This window comes from Bombus terrestris, chromosome 13 (genome assembly GCF_910591885.1).
Source record: "Bombus terrestris chromosome 13, iyBomTerr1.2, whole genome shotgun sequence".
Lineage (NCBI taxonomy): Eukaryota > Metazoa > Arthropoda > Insecta > Hymenoptera > Apidae > Bombus > Bombus terrestris.
The window spans coordinates 11781050-11797218 of NC_063281.1; the positions used below are offsets into that span (position 1 = coordinate 11781050).

Genomic DNA, 16169 nt, shown 5'->3' on the forward strand with positions numbered 1-16169 from the left:
ACGATCGTCACGCGTAGGATTGGCGAAGAAAGTGCAAACTCCCGCCGCGAAATCGTCGATCAATGTATTTATCGCGGTTTCGATTTGGATTCGCGGAGGAGTGGAAGGGTAATTCGAACAAAAGGTAAAAATTTGTCGGGACGAAGCGAACGCCGAGACGGCGTCGAGGAACGCGTCGCCTCGGTGAATTATAGCGTTGGGAAATCTCGTGTTGCCGGCCCATTCCGGGGGATTGGAATTCCGATAGAACAATATTAATATGGTGGTCGACAAAAGCGCGTCTCGCGGCAACGACATTGACGAAAGAGGGACGGAGGAGGTTAAAATACGAGGGAAAGAGAGAGGAGACACGTTCTCGGCGTGTGTTTCGGTGGAATGTCGCAGGCGTGACAAGAGGCCGTTAAGAAGAGTCTCGGTCCGATTGGGTAAGCGGATGCGGTCACTCCGGATGATTTAGCGCGACGTCCACCGTCATCTCGTGAAATATGCGCCGGTCCGGCTCGAGGTCATTTAAAAGTCTAATCCGCGGCGGTACGATCGTCCTTATATTCGTCAATAACGGCGGCGATACGTTGCCTCGAGAACTCGCGAACCCAAAGAACGCGCACGGACGTCGTAACCGCCATGATATCCTTCTCGTCTCTGGCGAATCGATCGATCGACGTAAATCGCTTACGCGACGATAGCTGTTCGACGATACGTAGAGTAGAAGGAGCAGCGAGTTGCAATTTTCAAGGCAAGATTGGCAAAAAACTGAAACTCTTCGGCTCAAGGAAGAGGACGAGCTAGTTGGCAGAGAAAGGTGCAACAGTCGGATCGAGTGGAGTCGATCACAGAACGAGGCAAGTATTCGCGTTCGTTCACGAAGCTAAAGTCAGACAGGATATAGCGACGTACAGGTTAATATAGCCTCGATCGTTCTGGGATGGGAATGGCGGAGCCAACGCGGCGATCGTGTACTATCCGAGAGGAGGGAAGCGGATGAGAGCGAGCGAGCACGGGCATTAATTAAAAAGGTTGCGCATTAAAATGATTTGTTTTAATTGGCTGAACGCGCTGAGGTATTTATGGCCTCGCGGTCCTTCGCTCGGTCTGTCGGTCTGCGGCCTCTACAACGAACGTCGACTCGGACTCGACTTCTTCTTCTGCCTCTCCTTCTCTTCCTCCTCCCCGATTCCCCTTCCCCGATGCTTTCTCGGCTCGTTTTCTCTTCGCCTTCCTCGCCTTTCTCGCCTTCCTCGCCTTCCACGTCCTCCACGCCTTCCTCGCCTTCCTCACCGACGGTCTTTCCTGCCGTGCCAAGTCCTTCGCGGCCTAGTCCCCTCCGCCCCTGACCTCTTCGATTATCTCGAAATCGGACGATCGTTCATTCCGACTAGCCACGAGAGCTAAAAGCCGATTCTCTTCTGGCGTACAGCAGAACCGAGGGCGATTCATAAATATCGAGCCACGACAAGTGGATCTTTATTACCGGGAATGATTTACGCGCGACTTGCCCGAGCTCTTTCTTCGACTCTGTCACCGACGCGACATATCTACGAGGCTAGACTGTCCCCATCCTCGAAACTAGCGAGTCGCTTCTTTCCGTGATTTAACAATGTTTCCCTTTTCTTCCTCTCTCCCTCTCTTTTTTCTCTCTAGCTCTTCCTCTTCCAGGTTCGTCTGGCTCGTTTCGGTTAGACAACGAGACGGGCCTCGGTTTCGTTCAAGTACGTACGAGACACCTGGTGAACCTGGCGAAGAGGGAAACTCGCGACGATATCGAGCGAAGCGGCCGAACGAAGAAACGAACGGTTAAAAGGTAAATACTCGGAGAGCCTACGGCTGGCTGGAGAGTCGAGGCTGCCGCGGTGGGTGGAATCAACGTTTCCAGCGGACGATGGCTAAGGTGGGATCGTGATGGGCCGTGATGGTGGTGTGGCCGTGGAACGATGCCGAAGAGGAGGCAGGACCAAAGTGAACCGAAGGTGATGCATGGCCGACGGTTTCTACGGCGGGGCCGCAGACGAAGAAATAAAGAATAAGAAGAATATCCGCTTCGTCGGGTCCAGAGCCGGCCCCCTGGAGCAAACGCTGTCATAACTCAATCCCACCTTCGTCCGTTCGTACGTCCGTACGTCTGTCCCGTACCGTTGCAGGTTGCACCTGCGTTCGTCTCGCTCTTTCTCCGACTTCTCTGCTTACATCGAGTCCTCTCTTTTCATCTCTATCCGTCTTTCTCGGAGCTCGATCTTGATCATGGCCAAGTATACCCTCTCGATGTAAAGTCATCGGGAGATCTTCTTCCTCGCTCAGGTTAGATTCCATCCAGGTGATTTTCGTGCCAGCTGTGTGACTTTTTCGTGTTCGCGATGGATCGACCGGTACGTCCCACGGAAGATACGCGGCACGCACTGTTCGCGTCCAAACACCACAGCGTCGATAAGACGAACGCCAGTTAAGGCGAGATTTCCTGCGAGCATTCGCGTTCCGATGCTTTTCGTTGGACGCGACGTTCGAAGATTTCCTATCGGCGTTCGATATCTTCGTCGTGATCGAATTTTACCGATGTTTCTGCATCCGTGGCAAGTTTAAAGGGGAAAATCTAACGTGCCAAGGTACATAGAATATTCAAAGTAGAACAGTCGTCGTGATCTTTGGTAGACGAAAGGAATTTCTATTTACGTTCTATCTCTTTTCTTTTATACGGAAAAATATAGATTCGCGCGAAAGTCGACGATTTAATTATAACGCATCGAACAGATACGCTTCGAAACGATCGCGTTCGAGTCAGATCCGCGCGTATCGCGCTCCAAGAGGAAATCTTATCTTCGTGGAGTCGCCAGACGAAATTCGGCATCCCCGCCGTACCCTCGATGCTCTGCCACGTCTAAATTCCTCCTCCGTTTGATGCGATTCCAGCAAAACAGCTTTTTGCCGAGCGAACGCGTGCGCACGCAGGACCACCGGCGTATCGCAGTTGTCGTCGACTTAACGTCGATTTCGCTTGAAACGAATTCTGTCCGTCCTCGTTTCGTCAGAGTCAGCAGGATCGAGTCCGGGAACCGGTTTAAGAAGTGATTCACGCGTTATTTAAATGGTATAAATTGGTCGATTCCAAGCGGAGATAAAAGCTCGTAAGACGAATCACGGCTTTAATTATAGATTTCTCAAATTTATGTAAACAAGCAGATAAATCCACGGAGGAACACAGATCGATTCTATCGTGCGTGTATGTGTGTGTGTGTGTGGGTAGGTGGGGGAAGTGATTTGACGGGCCGAGTCGAAAGCCCGAAATAAATCGATCGATCGTGCAGTTTCGATCGTCCGCAACCCTTCGGACGATAAATCTTTCGGAGGAAAGGCCGGTCAAAGCGGGCTCTCGATCGGCGGCGGGCCATCGTTTGGATTTGGCGCGAATGGAAAGCCAAATCGGAACAAACGATCGAACGACCGGAACGTCAGAGGCTCGACCCCGAAAAGCCAGCTTCATTAGCGCGTACGTGACCGCGCGTCAAAATAAGTTCAAATTAACTCGCGAATCCCAATCAAAGGCTGCCCTGCAGGGACAAACAAAACTGGAATTTCGCTTCTGTCGACCGCCAGGGAGTGGTTTGTTAGTCCCGTATTTGGCGCTGATGCTGTAAGTCGGCGAGAATAAAAAAGAAACGACGAGCGAGAGACGAGGAGAGGCGCGAGGGAGAGATCAGGCTGGCAGAGAGAGAGAGAGAGGGGGGGTAGGGATAGGTTGGAAGGGTAGAAGGGTGGGAGGGAGGGAGGGAGGATGGTAGAAACTGGAAAAGGAAATGGGATAGAGCGAGAGATTCTAGCTGCCGCGTCAGGGAGATTAGGGGATCGTAGGGTTGGTTGTTGCCAGTAGAGCCAACGTGGGCACGGAGCGGAGGGGTGGTTAACGCTTCGCAGCCGAGGCTCAGAATAAACAACAATATTATAACGCGAGCTTAATTGCGCCAGAGGGCTCGGTAACGGGCGCATAAATCGGAGCAGCGAGCGCGCGCGCCCTCCAAACTACCCTCCCCGCATCTTCCTCTCTCTTTACCTCCGTCTTCGTCTCTCCGATTCGCCACCCCCTAGAACATGTAGCAGTCTTCCACGAGCCGCTCCCGGAGTAGGATTCATTTACAATAAACATGTCCTCCGCTAATTTCGTCGGTGGAAAAGGAGGAATCTCCGGAACGGAGGAGCGTCTTAACCGTAACGTACGTCGACGTTTCTGCCTTCTCGTTCACCGGAGACGATCATTCGTTAGGGGAAGATCGCGAGTTCTTCGTTATCGAGGATAACCTTACCAGAGATTACGAGCCGAATTTCTACGCGGATATCCGCGTTCTCAGCCATTCGTTACTCTTCCAGCCTTTACGCCAGTCTCGGGCTGGTGGAAAAAATTTTAATTAAATAAAACAACTCGCTGCTCCGGAGAGCGGACCATATTTTTTATTTCGCTTCTGGATTCGCCTTCTTCCCTCGTTACCGCATTACGAGAACGCGCTGAAGCGGCTTTCACGGAGTATTCGTGTTCACCGTACCGCACCGTACTACACCGCACCGCATCGTACAGCACCGCACACCGCGCGCCAAACTTATCGAGAACAGCGACCCGTGGCGTGCTGCGACGCGATACCGAAAAATTTCCCTCGTTAGATCTAGTTGCGATGCTTGTGGTTTCCCAATGTATTCGCACCTTGGCCCGCCAAGTCAACGCCAATGACGATAAAAGCCAAAAAGAACGTCGAACGAAGCGTCGTCCATGGTGGACAAAAAGAAAGTCGAACGATTCTTTGCTTCGTTTATCGTACCTATATATATATATATAATTTATTTATTCTTTTTTTTTTTTGTATGCGTGCGTGCATGTATTTTACGAACGGATAGACGCGCGGAGAAGTTAAAAGACGGCCGACCAAACGAGCAAACGAACAACAGAAGGATGGAGAAGAAAAAACGGTGGATGGAGGCTCGGGGGGATGCGGCGTTTCGAAAAGAGCTTGTAAAGGGATGGAGAGAAAAAGAGAGACAGAGGGGCGGGTTAGGTCTGGGTTAGCGGCCTGCGGCTATATCTACGCGTCCTCGACCGCAGGCCTGTTTTATTTTATGAATCGCAATATTTCACGCGACAACTGGACTCGCGGGGCGGTCACCGCTAAACTGTCTGCATACGGGGGCCGTGCTTACCGCGTGCCACCATACCAAACCATACCACACCGCGTACCATCGCTACCGACCACCATTGCCACCACATAGGAACGAAGAAAACCCATGCTTAACGTACGTACGTTCGTACACAGGCGCGTTCTTGCGACACAATGCGCGCACCGGAGAGACACCTCACTAATACATTTCAATGCGACGAATGCGGTGCAACAGCGTCGTCGCATTGTTCCTCAGGGGGGCATGCAGAAATCTTTCCTCCTCTTTCTTTTCTCTCGCGAGGCCAGCCCGAGCCAGGTCTCCGCCGTTTTGCTCTCCGGCAGCGCGGACAATCCCTCGTAGGATTCAGCAGGCCGGATGTTTAAGGGTGCCTACGGGGTGATCCGTAAAGACGACACCGTGCCTCATTAGCAGCGCCAATGGAGGTGAGAGAAAACGATACACTCACGCACACCGTCCAGACAATGGTAGGATAAGAGACGAGAAGGGTTCGCCGCCGATTCTCCATTCTCTTCGCTCTCTTCGGCCCCTCGAAATTTACGATGATCGGAGATTTATGTACCGCTTCAATTCGAACATGCCTCGCGTTCGAATTAACCGTGCCAAGCTTCCTACTCTGTTTTGTCATTATCTCGGATCCAGTAATCCCCTACTTTTTACATTCCCTCTACGATACGACGGCCAATCTATCGGAGTTTCGAATTTCCTTTTCCGTTTCGAATACAACGATTAAGACGATCGTTTGAACGATCGGTATAACTTTAATCCATTAACCGGAGGCAGATCGGTTAATTCGCTATTCGTTTCGTCAGTGTCTTCGACGCTACGTTCGTTCTATTCGGAGATCCCCTGTTTCTTCGTTCTCGTCCCTCTGCGAAACAAACTCCGTCATTTACATACGTAAATTAAGCTTGATCGAATTAGAATCAACGCGGACCAAACGGACGCGTGTCCTCGATCCACTCGAATTTATTCGACGATTACAGAAGTCGGCGTAACGATCGAACGATCGAACTAATACCCGTGAAAAAGGAAACGCGTCGTTTCTACCCCTCGAACCCAACTACCGTGCGGGAAGCTTTCGTTCGTAAATAGTATCGGGAAAGTGATCCGGTGAAACGTCAACAGGCTGCGAGGTTACGCCAATCTCATCCAGTATGCCTATCTTTACGGCGTTTACCTGACCGGCTACGAAGGAGGTGGACGCGCCATTACTGCTACGGAAGATAAAAGATACGCGCGCGCCACGCCGCGGTCCATATATGTAAATACCTCTGGGGAACTGGCGTACACATCGTCAGGCAGAAACGAGAGGGTTGCCGGTGGGTAGAACGCTGGAAAGGACTGACCAGAGCACGACGAGGAGAAAAGGCCGCGCGGTACGAGAGGCGGAGGGCCCGAGGGTGGAACGAACGAAACGTACGGTCAGTAGCTCGCGTATGTAACATACTATCTTGAATATGCGCATACATCGAGAATTGCCCGCTTATTCTGAGAATTGGTTAGGCGATCGAATGCGCGGGAGCTGCCCGTCTTCTCGTAATTATCTCTCTTCTCTTCTTCCTTCCTTCCTTCCTTCCTTCCTTCCTTCCTTCCTTCCTTCCTTCCTTCCTTCTATCCAACCCTCCGTTCTTGCCCATTCGCCGCGCCATTCCTCGCTTTCCTTCTTCCTATTCTTCCTTCTTTTAGTTCTTGCAGCCGCTACCCGCCTCGTGCTCTTCCATTTTTCGATCTTCTTCTTTTATCTCGTTCCTTACCGGTGTCACGTTCTCGACCGATCCCTCGCAATTTCCTCCGGTATCTCGTAACGAAACACACGTCCAGAACCGAACGAACGACATTGAAAACTTTGGAAATTGAGACCGAGCAAAAGGTACGAAACGCTAGCTTCGTATAATCGATGATAACAGTTTGTTGCATCCCCGAGAACCTACCAAGTTTGTAGAACGCCTCTTGCTAGATTGTCTCCGTTTGCTCGGTAAAACGGAGACAGAGTTTGGATTCGACATTGTCGACAACTGACGCGCAACCGACGCTCGCCTTGCCCTCGATTCTTGGCGTAAATGAAGCCGGAGAAAGTCCTAATCAACGTGGCCCGACCGGAAGTTTTAACAACCTGCGGTCGAAAGATGACGCGCGGTTCTACGTACGCGCCTGCTTTGTGCCTCTGACAGCGGACAATGATCGAGCGGCAAGACACTGTTGCGGAAACTTTCCCGATAGACAAGTCGAATTTACGATGGAACCAGGTCAGTCGGTTAGTCTCGACGTGGAAAAGAATTTTTCACCTTCTTGCAACGAGCACGCCTTATAGAATAAAAAGCAATGCATACGTAACGTCAACGTATACGACGAGATAACGCTCGTCGCCAGATGTGTGACAGAGCATTGTTTCTGAAAAAGTAAAGTTACGTTACAGCAGGTCACTGAGAGAAACCAACCATATATTATTCAACGATGTATAAATCCACGAAAATTCTTCTCTTTTGTTGCCAGCTTTCCAAACAACTCTCTATCTCCAAAACGTATTGACCTGCCACACCGTATCAATTACCGACTCGCTGTACAATTAAAATGATTCGTTCCTTTCGCTTCGCACGACCACCAACAGCTAATCTCGAAATACACGGTCCTTCGACTTTCGTTCGAATTCGAAGATCTTAACCGCGATCGAGAGCGTATCGCGAAAACTCGATCGAGCCTGTATCGAAACGTTATGAGTGGACTGCGGAAAAGATCACGAGGGATATAGTAGGAACGACTATAGGGGTGCCTAATCCCTGGAAATGGCCGGAATCGTGACATTAAGCGAAACCCTTGTCGTTTCGGGCGGAGACGCGGAGACTTCTGACCGACTATTCGGCACGAAGACACGGCTAGGTTTGAGAAGGTAACGCGTGTACGAGACGGGATAGCACGAGTGGCAAGAACGACGAGGACCGAACGGAAGGAACGATCGAGGAGGGAGCGAAAAAGGGACGAGGAAATCGAGCCGGGTGAACGAGCGAGCATACGTGTTAACATTTGCTTTATAGCGATCGCTCGGGCAATGGTTTAATACCAGCATCGACGACGCGCCAGAGAAATGTCTCCGGTTCTGTGTGCGGCGATGTTTAGTCGCGGGAACCTACGAACGCTAACTTTCCTCCATATTATTCGGATTCACGTATCACGTAACGAATAAAAGTATTCGCGCAGATTTTTCTCCAAGATTCTGTGGAATTCGATAAAACGTACGGTTCTTTGTCGATTTTTTTTTTCTTTCTAAGCAGGTATATATATATATATATATATATGTGTTGAGTAACATTTTTCAATTACTGTTCCAGTTTGAAAACTAAGTGACTTTGAATATCATAATACTACACCTTTAACTGGTAACTGTGATCATTTATCGTGTAAAATAAGATGCAGCAAGTACTTATTACAAGGTATTATTCTATTAATTACTTCATAAATATAAAGACGTTCATGAAAGTATGATGTAAATCTTAAGATCCGATAGTTATCGAAGTTATTAAAATCATAACTTCATCTGTCTGTTTCGTGCGAGTAAAATCATCGGTAACCGAGCAGCTCGAGATACGCAAAATCAGTATCGCGACACTGTATCTCATGAGAATCGTCGTACAAACGTTCCTATAAGCGGTACATGTACCATTGATATCTATCATATGCGTATCGCGATACACGTATCTCCGCGCGCAATTAACCTAACTCACGAGGCTCTTTGCGAATGCCTGTTGTACTTCGTTACGTTCGCGTGTTATATTTTTATTAAAATATGGAAGGTGTCCGTGGTAACACGTGGGCGATATTTAAAGAATCTCATTGAATAACATCGAATGAGACGTTACATCGCAGCTTGGCACTGATAGTGGCGCAACTCGGACAATGTAAATTTCGAAAGAGAGGCTTTGTAAAATTCACAAAGGAACCTTGGTGAGTCGTTTCAACGACATTATAAGGCTGACTTAACGCAAGATACGCCACTATTCGCGAAACCAGTATAATCTTCCACTTGTAGCGTCGTAAAACAGCCGAAGATGAGCGAATATCGCTGTAAAACTGAGGTCAGATTGATGAAATAAGTTTGAAGAAATAATTTTCCCCTTTGACGCGAAACTGATGCAATCATAACGTTCTAAAATTACAATTACGATGTAAACTATATCAACTATGCCAAATTATAATAAAATTATATCACGATAAATATAGAAACATAACGCAGATCTCCTATCGAACGTAAGCAAATTTGAAACCGTTCGAGTTGTGCCGCTATCAACGCCAAACGGCGATATGAGTTTCTATGAGCTCTCCTTCGTTGCTTTTTAGATGCTGAAATATTATCTACGCTATATGCAATAGGTATCGATTCTTCAAGCCGATTCAAATAGCATCGTTAAATACGTATTGCCATGGTCCACCTCGAGCATCTGCTAAACGTATCGACGATTCGTCTACGTCGTTTCGGCATTGCCTCCTATCCGTGGTCCTTCGAGTCGCGCGACCTCCGCAGCGTAAATTGGCATTAGCGGGATTGGATTCGATCGCATTTTTAATAGGACCCACGGGGCGTTAATCCGCGCTAGTAATTTCGCTAGTGTAACGAAGCATTAGCGAGTGCAAGTTTCTAGTTACGTAGGTTGGTACTGGTGGACGCGCGCGCCGCTAGGACGCATACTTGCACGGGCCATAATGCAAGCCCATTAAATGCTAGAATGACCCGTGGGCTTACAGGCCACTATGAGATGTTAATACGAACCGGTGGCAGAGAGCGAGCCGAGTTCCTTCTCGCACCACGGTTTACTCTCGTTCCTCCGCCCCCGCCACCCCTCTTCTCCCGCTCTGCAGAGTTTTCCGTTCCATCTCCGTACTTTCTTCGGCCACTCGCCTCTCCCTCTCGTCTCTCGCTACCCTTGTCCATGGACACGGTCTTTTATTTTATAGTTATGCAGCGAGGACACTTTTACTACGAGAACCCGCGAACGTTTCGTGGTTTCAGCACGCGAGCCCGGCTTTTATTGTCCTGCACTTTTTATCCGCGAACGCAACACCCTTTACTTAGAACGGAAGTCGAGCTCGTAGCCACGATGCAGCACGGTGGTCCCTCGTCTCAAAGACGCTGTAATATTTGCGTTACGATAAGCGAGCGTTTTCTTCCATTCTCGACATCGAGTCCCTTAAGGTGGTGATTATACTCTTAACTCGAGTTCAAAGGGTTAGGCTTCTTTCGTTCAACGATCCTTTCATTTTATCGATACGTTCATTCGCTGGTCTCGTTGTCGGAAGGTTTAGTCGTTGCGTTACGTTCGTTCGATTAACATTAGTCCGAGCGACTAACGTTATCGGTATTCTTCAAAACGATCCAAGAAAACGACAAAGCACTCGTTTGATTAAACGAAGAGATTAAAAACCCTGTGCTATGCGAGATGGGAACACGTGCCGTGACTTATCGTATATTTTAGCCGGGGTCTTCGATCACGCGATTATTGTGATTATAAAATTAATATGATCATTACTCGGGACAATATTAATGGAAAGTGTAGCGAATAGCAGTTGTACGTGTTCGGAGCCTGATATCTTAGCTATAATAAAATTTGATCCATACTGGCTTCATAACAAGGCGAACATTTACCAGCGGCGATACGAGATCTACGCGGTGTCGCGACTACGTAACGATACATACGATACGAGGGGAAACAGCCTTCTGTATTTCGATTCAGGCTACTTTCGAGTAAGCAGCGATGCCCACTTTTGGGGCGTAGCCTAGAATATTTACGATATTACTCTCGCGTCGATGTTAACGCACTCGCAAAGGTAACTCGACGAAAGATAAATAGCTCGGTGAAAGGTAGCGAAGTACAGAGCGGTTTGCATCGAACGCGGTCACGGTTCGTTCGACGACCTACCGATCTACGATCGATGCGATATAATTGTACCTAACTGGAAATCCCGTGATAAATGCGATCCTTTTGTTAGCCGGATAATGCAGCAAGTTTTCTACGTTAAACCCATTGTTGTCACGATACAACGTTTGCTATACGTCATACGAGCCATCGAGAGCTTTCGTACACGAAGAACGTGCCCGAGCAATTACTTTTACGCGCCATTTTCGAACGATCGTTTAAGATTATTAATCGCACGATAATTTTCATCCGGACAGAGACAGCTTCTTCGAAGCGTGCCGATATTCGCTGTAAATAGTGTGGGACTGGGAATTCGTACGGATAGCTGCGTGCGTGATAGTCGACCAGATCTTATTTTCATTTCGACGCAGATGATGGAGATCCGAGCGAATATTTATGCTTCGGATAGCTAGTAAAGAGCTGTTACCGTTTTTACCATTCTAAATGAATATAATATCTCGGTTTTGAGGAACAGAAGGATAAATTATTCGCAACATGACGTCTCAACGTGCATGTACTTACTTCCTTTCTCATCGCGTTACGTACAAAAAAATATAACGCAACGTCTAAAAGTTGAGAGTTCCCGGACGATTTATCGTTATAAAGCGTATACCGTATGATCGAGAACTCGCTGTAAAATCCAACATCCTCACAATTCCGCACGTATTAATTCGAACAGGTCGGATAGGTCAAAGGGGCTTTTTTAAGAAAAGTTGACTTTTAGCAACAACCGGCCATCGATTTAACGCACATACGTCCGAAGCATAAACTGTTATATCTTCGGTTTCGGTGTAGATAAAATATTTTCGTGCTACCTGGCATGACTTGATTTAAACGAGAGTTGCAGGTACGCTTTCTCGACTCAACACGGTAGAATAGCGTTAAATAAAACGGTACTTACTTTGTGTAGAAGGCGCTGTTGCACTCGGAACAAACAAAGCTGCGTTTCCGTCCCAAACCTTCCGACCATCCCGACGATGTCGAAGCCGTGCACTCTTTCTGATGGGCGTTTAGGTCGGATCTTCTGGAAAAGGGCACGAGACACTTGGCACACGGAAACGGACGCTCTCCGGTGTGGCTTCTGATGTGATTCCGTAATGACACTTTCGTGAATGCCTTCTTGCAGATGGGGCAAGAATACTTCGCCAATGATTTGCCAGAGTTCTCGTCTTCGTTATCGTTTCGCACGATCCCGGCGTGAAGAGCTTCGTGGAAGATGAATTCCGCCTGAATGTTGGTCGAGAAGCCACAGCTGTTGCATTTCCATTCGTCTCTCGCGTTCGCTGTTTTCGTTTTATTCGATTCATCGTTTGAGTCATGGCATTTGTTTTCCCTCGTGTGCCTCGTCACGTCTTGCGAGAGGGCAAACAGCGTACCGCATTTGGGACATCTGTAAACATCGATCAGGTACATGTACGATGGTTCGCGAAAATATTCCAACGATCGCAGAAATTTTTCATCAACGTGTCGCGCGTATTATACGAAACGTCTTGACACTTCGCGTCCTAATTATTAATCATCGCTAACTTTAGCATATCGTTGATTATACCAGCTCGTTACATCGTTTCTGTCTACGGTATTGTCCGTTTTAACTAGAGCATCCCATCCAGAATGTTTTCGTTTCTCTAAATACATACGCCAATGAAATATTTCAAGTTTTCCGTGTTCTCCACCCTTTGAGTAGTATCATATCGCACAGTTACGGTTTCTAGATAAAACTTTAGTCTCTTTCGACTTCGAAATAAGAGGTAGAACATTTGAACTAAGGACTCTTGAATGCGTATTATCGCCACTTCGATTCTCTTACCTGTAACAAAGCTCGGGGTGACAATCGAGAAGGTGTGTCTTGTGCTCCGACAAATTCGCCTGCTTCTGCTTGCAATGAGGACACTGGCGAACCGTGGACGTCGACGGGCCTTCGTTGCTTTTCCGAGCCTTCACCATCTCCTTGTGACTGGACGTTCTTCGATGTAACACGGCTTCTCGAGCAGTGGCAAAGTTCATCGAGCAGAACGAACAGAAATAAGGCGTTGGCTGGGACGAATCGTTCGTCTCGTGTTTCTCGATCTTCGCGACGTGGGAAGACAACTGGTGACGCTGAAGTGCCACCAACGATCGAACTATTTGCGGGCACAGATTGCATTTGATTCGCTGTTGATATTCGTCCGTCGCGGTCAAACTCTCTTCGTGGCCAGTTTCCTTGATGTGCAATCGAAGTTGCAAATTATATCGGAATCGACGATCGCAACCGCCGCAAGTCAGAGTTCGCTGACGACCTATCCTGATCGGCACCGAACCATTCATCATGGAAACAACGTCGCGATGACTCGAATCGACCAGATGCGCTTCCATCGTTTCGTTGTCCTCGCACCAAAAGTCGCAAGGAGTGCATCTGTAACTGCCGGCGATCTGGAAACAGAGATCGACGAGACGAGAAAATATTTTCGAGCATTTTCTAAATAAGTGGATACTAGATAGAAATAGACAGAATTTATACGAAAGGAATTCCATTGTACTCGTAAATCGAAATCGTAATGTAGAGGGAATACCTGGTCGAGCGTTTTTGCATGAAGATCGGATCGCCAATGACGCAGGAATGTTTCCTCTGTGTTACAGTAAAAACGACAAGAGAAACACTGAAAAGGGCACTGCCGAACCACATTCGCCATATTTTCTAGTAAAAAGCGACGCGCCCGTGGGCTGCAAGGATTTACACCTGCCACGCGGCAGTGATAATGAGAGAGCAAATGCTTGCCCATTTGCGTTCTTCTCACTCGGGCATGGCACATTTCGCAACAAAGTATTTCCTTTTCTCGTTTTCGCAAACTTTTCTTCGCTTCTTTCGTTTCCCCCACTTGTTTAGTTCTCTGTCAAACAAGCATATCCGTCAGTATTCTATCTTCGTCTAAATTTCTCCCATATGTATTTATTATATATGGAGTGAAAAAGAGACATAAGCATATAACTAAACGAGATAATAAGAAAGGAAAAAAGGAAACATAATAAAAAGGAAACTGAAGGAACTGAAAGAAGGAAAACGGTAAAGGAAGTAGAGAAAGTTGGAACCGATCGAAGAAGCAACGAGACGAAAGGATAAAGATCGAGATCGTTACTTGATTACGAGTCGATGATTTTTTCAGTGCGTGCAAGTTGGCGGCACGCGGCGGGCAAAGAACGCCATCGATTTCTCGGATGCTCCTTCTAGCGTGCAAATCAGAGAGAAGATGCCTGTTGTAGACCAATCGAGAGGCAAGTTTCCTGCCGCAAGGACTGCACCAATATCCTGATTCGATATCCGTTTGCGCGCCCGGTACCCATTTCCCTTGTGTGTGTCCTGGCGATGGTTGTCCGACGTTGCTCTTAGTCTCGTACTCTTCCGTCTTCTACGAGATGCCAGTGGAAATTTGTCAAAACAAGAGGTTTCGTTTGTAACGACTCGCGGACGTATTTGTAATAGGCGTAACAGAAGGCTCGGAAAAGTTGATAGCAGAGAAATAGGCGCGACAGTTGCGCGTCTGATAAAACAATTTCGACGATTACGTACCTGCGAGGCGTCCGAGGGTCGCCACTTGCCCCCTGTATAAGTCGGCGGCGGATGTTCTTGATGTTCGTCTTCGGGCTCCACGTCGTCCTCCTGAAGTTGAGACATATTTTGAGGAAGATCGTCCAATTCTGGCTTCCATTTGCCACCGATGTGACCACGCGGTGGACGTTCTCGATCTTCCCCATCGTCAGACTCGAAGTAAGAGTCATCCTCCCCCAAATCTTCCTCCAATATATCGTCCTCCGAGTCCTCGTCCTGTTGATATTCGTACTCGTATCTGGTCAAATCCTTGTTTTCGTTGTTCGTTGCCAGCTCGGCCAATATCGTGTATTCCAACCACGTTTGATGAGCCTGTTCGATCCTTTGCGATTCTTCCTGTCGTTTTCTATCCGACTGCTTGGATTCCTGAGACGTCATCAGACCTTCCAAGGAATTTTCCGGCTCGGGCTTCACCGAAAATCCACCGCTGTCGATGTTCGTGGCGACGTTGTTCATCGATTGACTTAATTTGTTCCGGTTGCTCGCAACCGTAGGCTTATTGGACGTGGATGGAACGATGTCGGGAAATCCAACGAGGGATGGCATGCAGAGATGGTCGGTCGGGTTTTCGAGCTCCGAAACTCCGGGCAACATATTGTGAAGCTTCTCTTTCACCGTCGATTCGTCCGCGTCCACCTGCGATTTCTGACTCTTTTTCCTTTTGTCGTCCTTCTTGAACTTCCTACTTTCCTCGAGCAAACCGGATGCCTTTCGAGGATTCGACTTGGAGCTACTCTGTAGCTCCAGCGAACTGAAGAACGCGTCCGCGTTCAGTATCTCCGGATAGAAAACGGTGGTCGGCGAAGCGGCCGTCGTGGGTGATACCCGTACGGCTACGTTCTTGTCGTCCGGTGGCCGACATCCGGATTGACGATGTCGTACGTAATTGTCGAGGCCGTGTATCGTCAGATGGCATTTGATGCAAAAGTGAGTGTCGTCGTCGTCCTCGTAACTTTCCATAGGTTATCCGTTTAATCTGAAAACGTACGCTATATGTACGAAATAACGAAAGGTGGCATTTTCCTTGCCGCATCTAGTCGGATAACTAAAGCGAAACGCGAAATAGAAGAGGGAAAAAAAAAAGAAAGGAAGAAAGCCGTGGGTATCCGTGAAGTAACTTGTTTTTTTCAAAGTTAAGCGAACAGTAGCATAGAAAGGAAGGAAGAGAACGCGTGAACGGGAATGGGAACGGGAACAGGTACGGGACTGGGAATGGGAACGAGGACGGGAACGATATCGATGGGACAACTGACGGACCGTGTATGGATTACGCGTAAAGGGCAGTGCATCGCGTAAGCGAACCGCACCGGGCAAATTGAAGGTCCGATATTCGCGGAACAGAAGGGAAACAAGTTGACGCTTCGTACGAGCTAGGGGTAGGAAGATCGGTCGATGCCGCTTGGCCGTTATTCGGACGACGACACTTCGCCTCCCAGTCCTGGCCGACCCTCCGCCGCCCTCTGCCTCCCTCTCCCGTCCTCCCCGGCCCGTTACCCACCCCTGCTTACTTCCAACCATCCACCGCCACC

General features: G+C 48.4%; 1 protein-coding gene across 2 annotated transcripts in view; it reads right to left on the reverse strand.

Annotated features, from left to right (window-relative positions):
* The window catches only part of LOC100643257 (zinc finger protein 845), a 36141-nt gene that overhangs the window by 10613 nt on the left and 9359 nt on the right, over positions 1-16169 (reverse strand). The window contains exons 2-6 of one of the 2 annotated variants that reach the window (XM_003400129.4): positions 14602-15616; positions 14171-14440; positions 13607-13924; positions 12865-13466; positions 11959-12447 (exon numbers count right to left, since the gene is read on the reverse strand). In XM_003400129.4, the coding sequence (XP_003400177.2) occupies positions 11959-12447; positions 12865-13466; positions 13607-13924; positions 14171-14440; positions 14602-15600 (2678 nt within the window). In that variant the 5' untranslated portion in view covers positions 15601-15616. Of the gene's footprint in view, positions 1-11958; positions 12448-12864; positions 13467-13606; positions 13925-14170; positions 14441-14601; positions 15630-16169 lie in introns of both variants that reach the window. The other variant, XM_012315537.3, reaches the window with a different exon arrangement.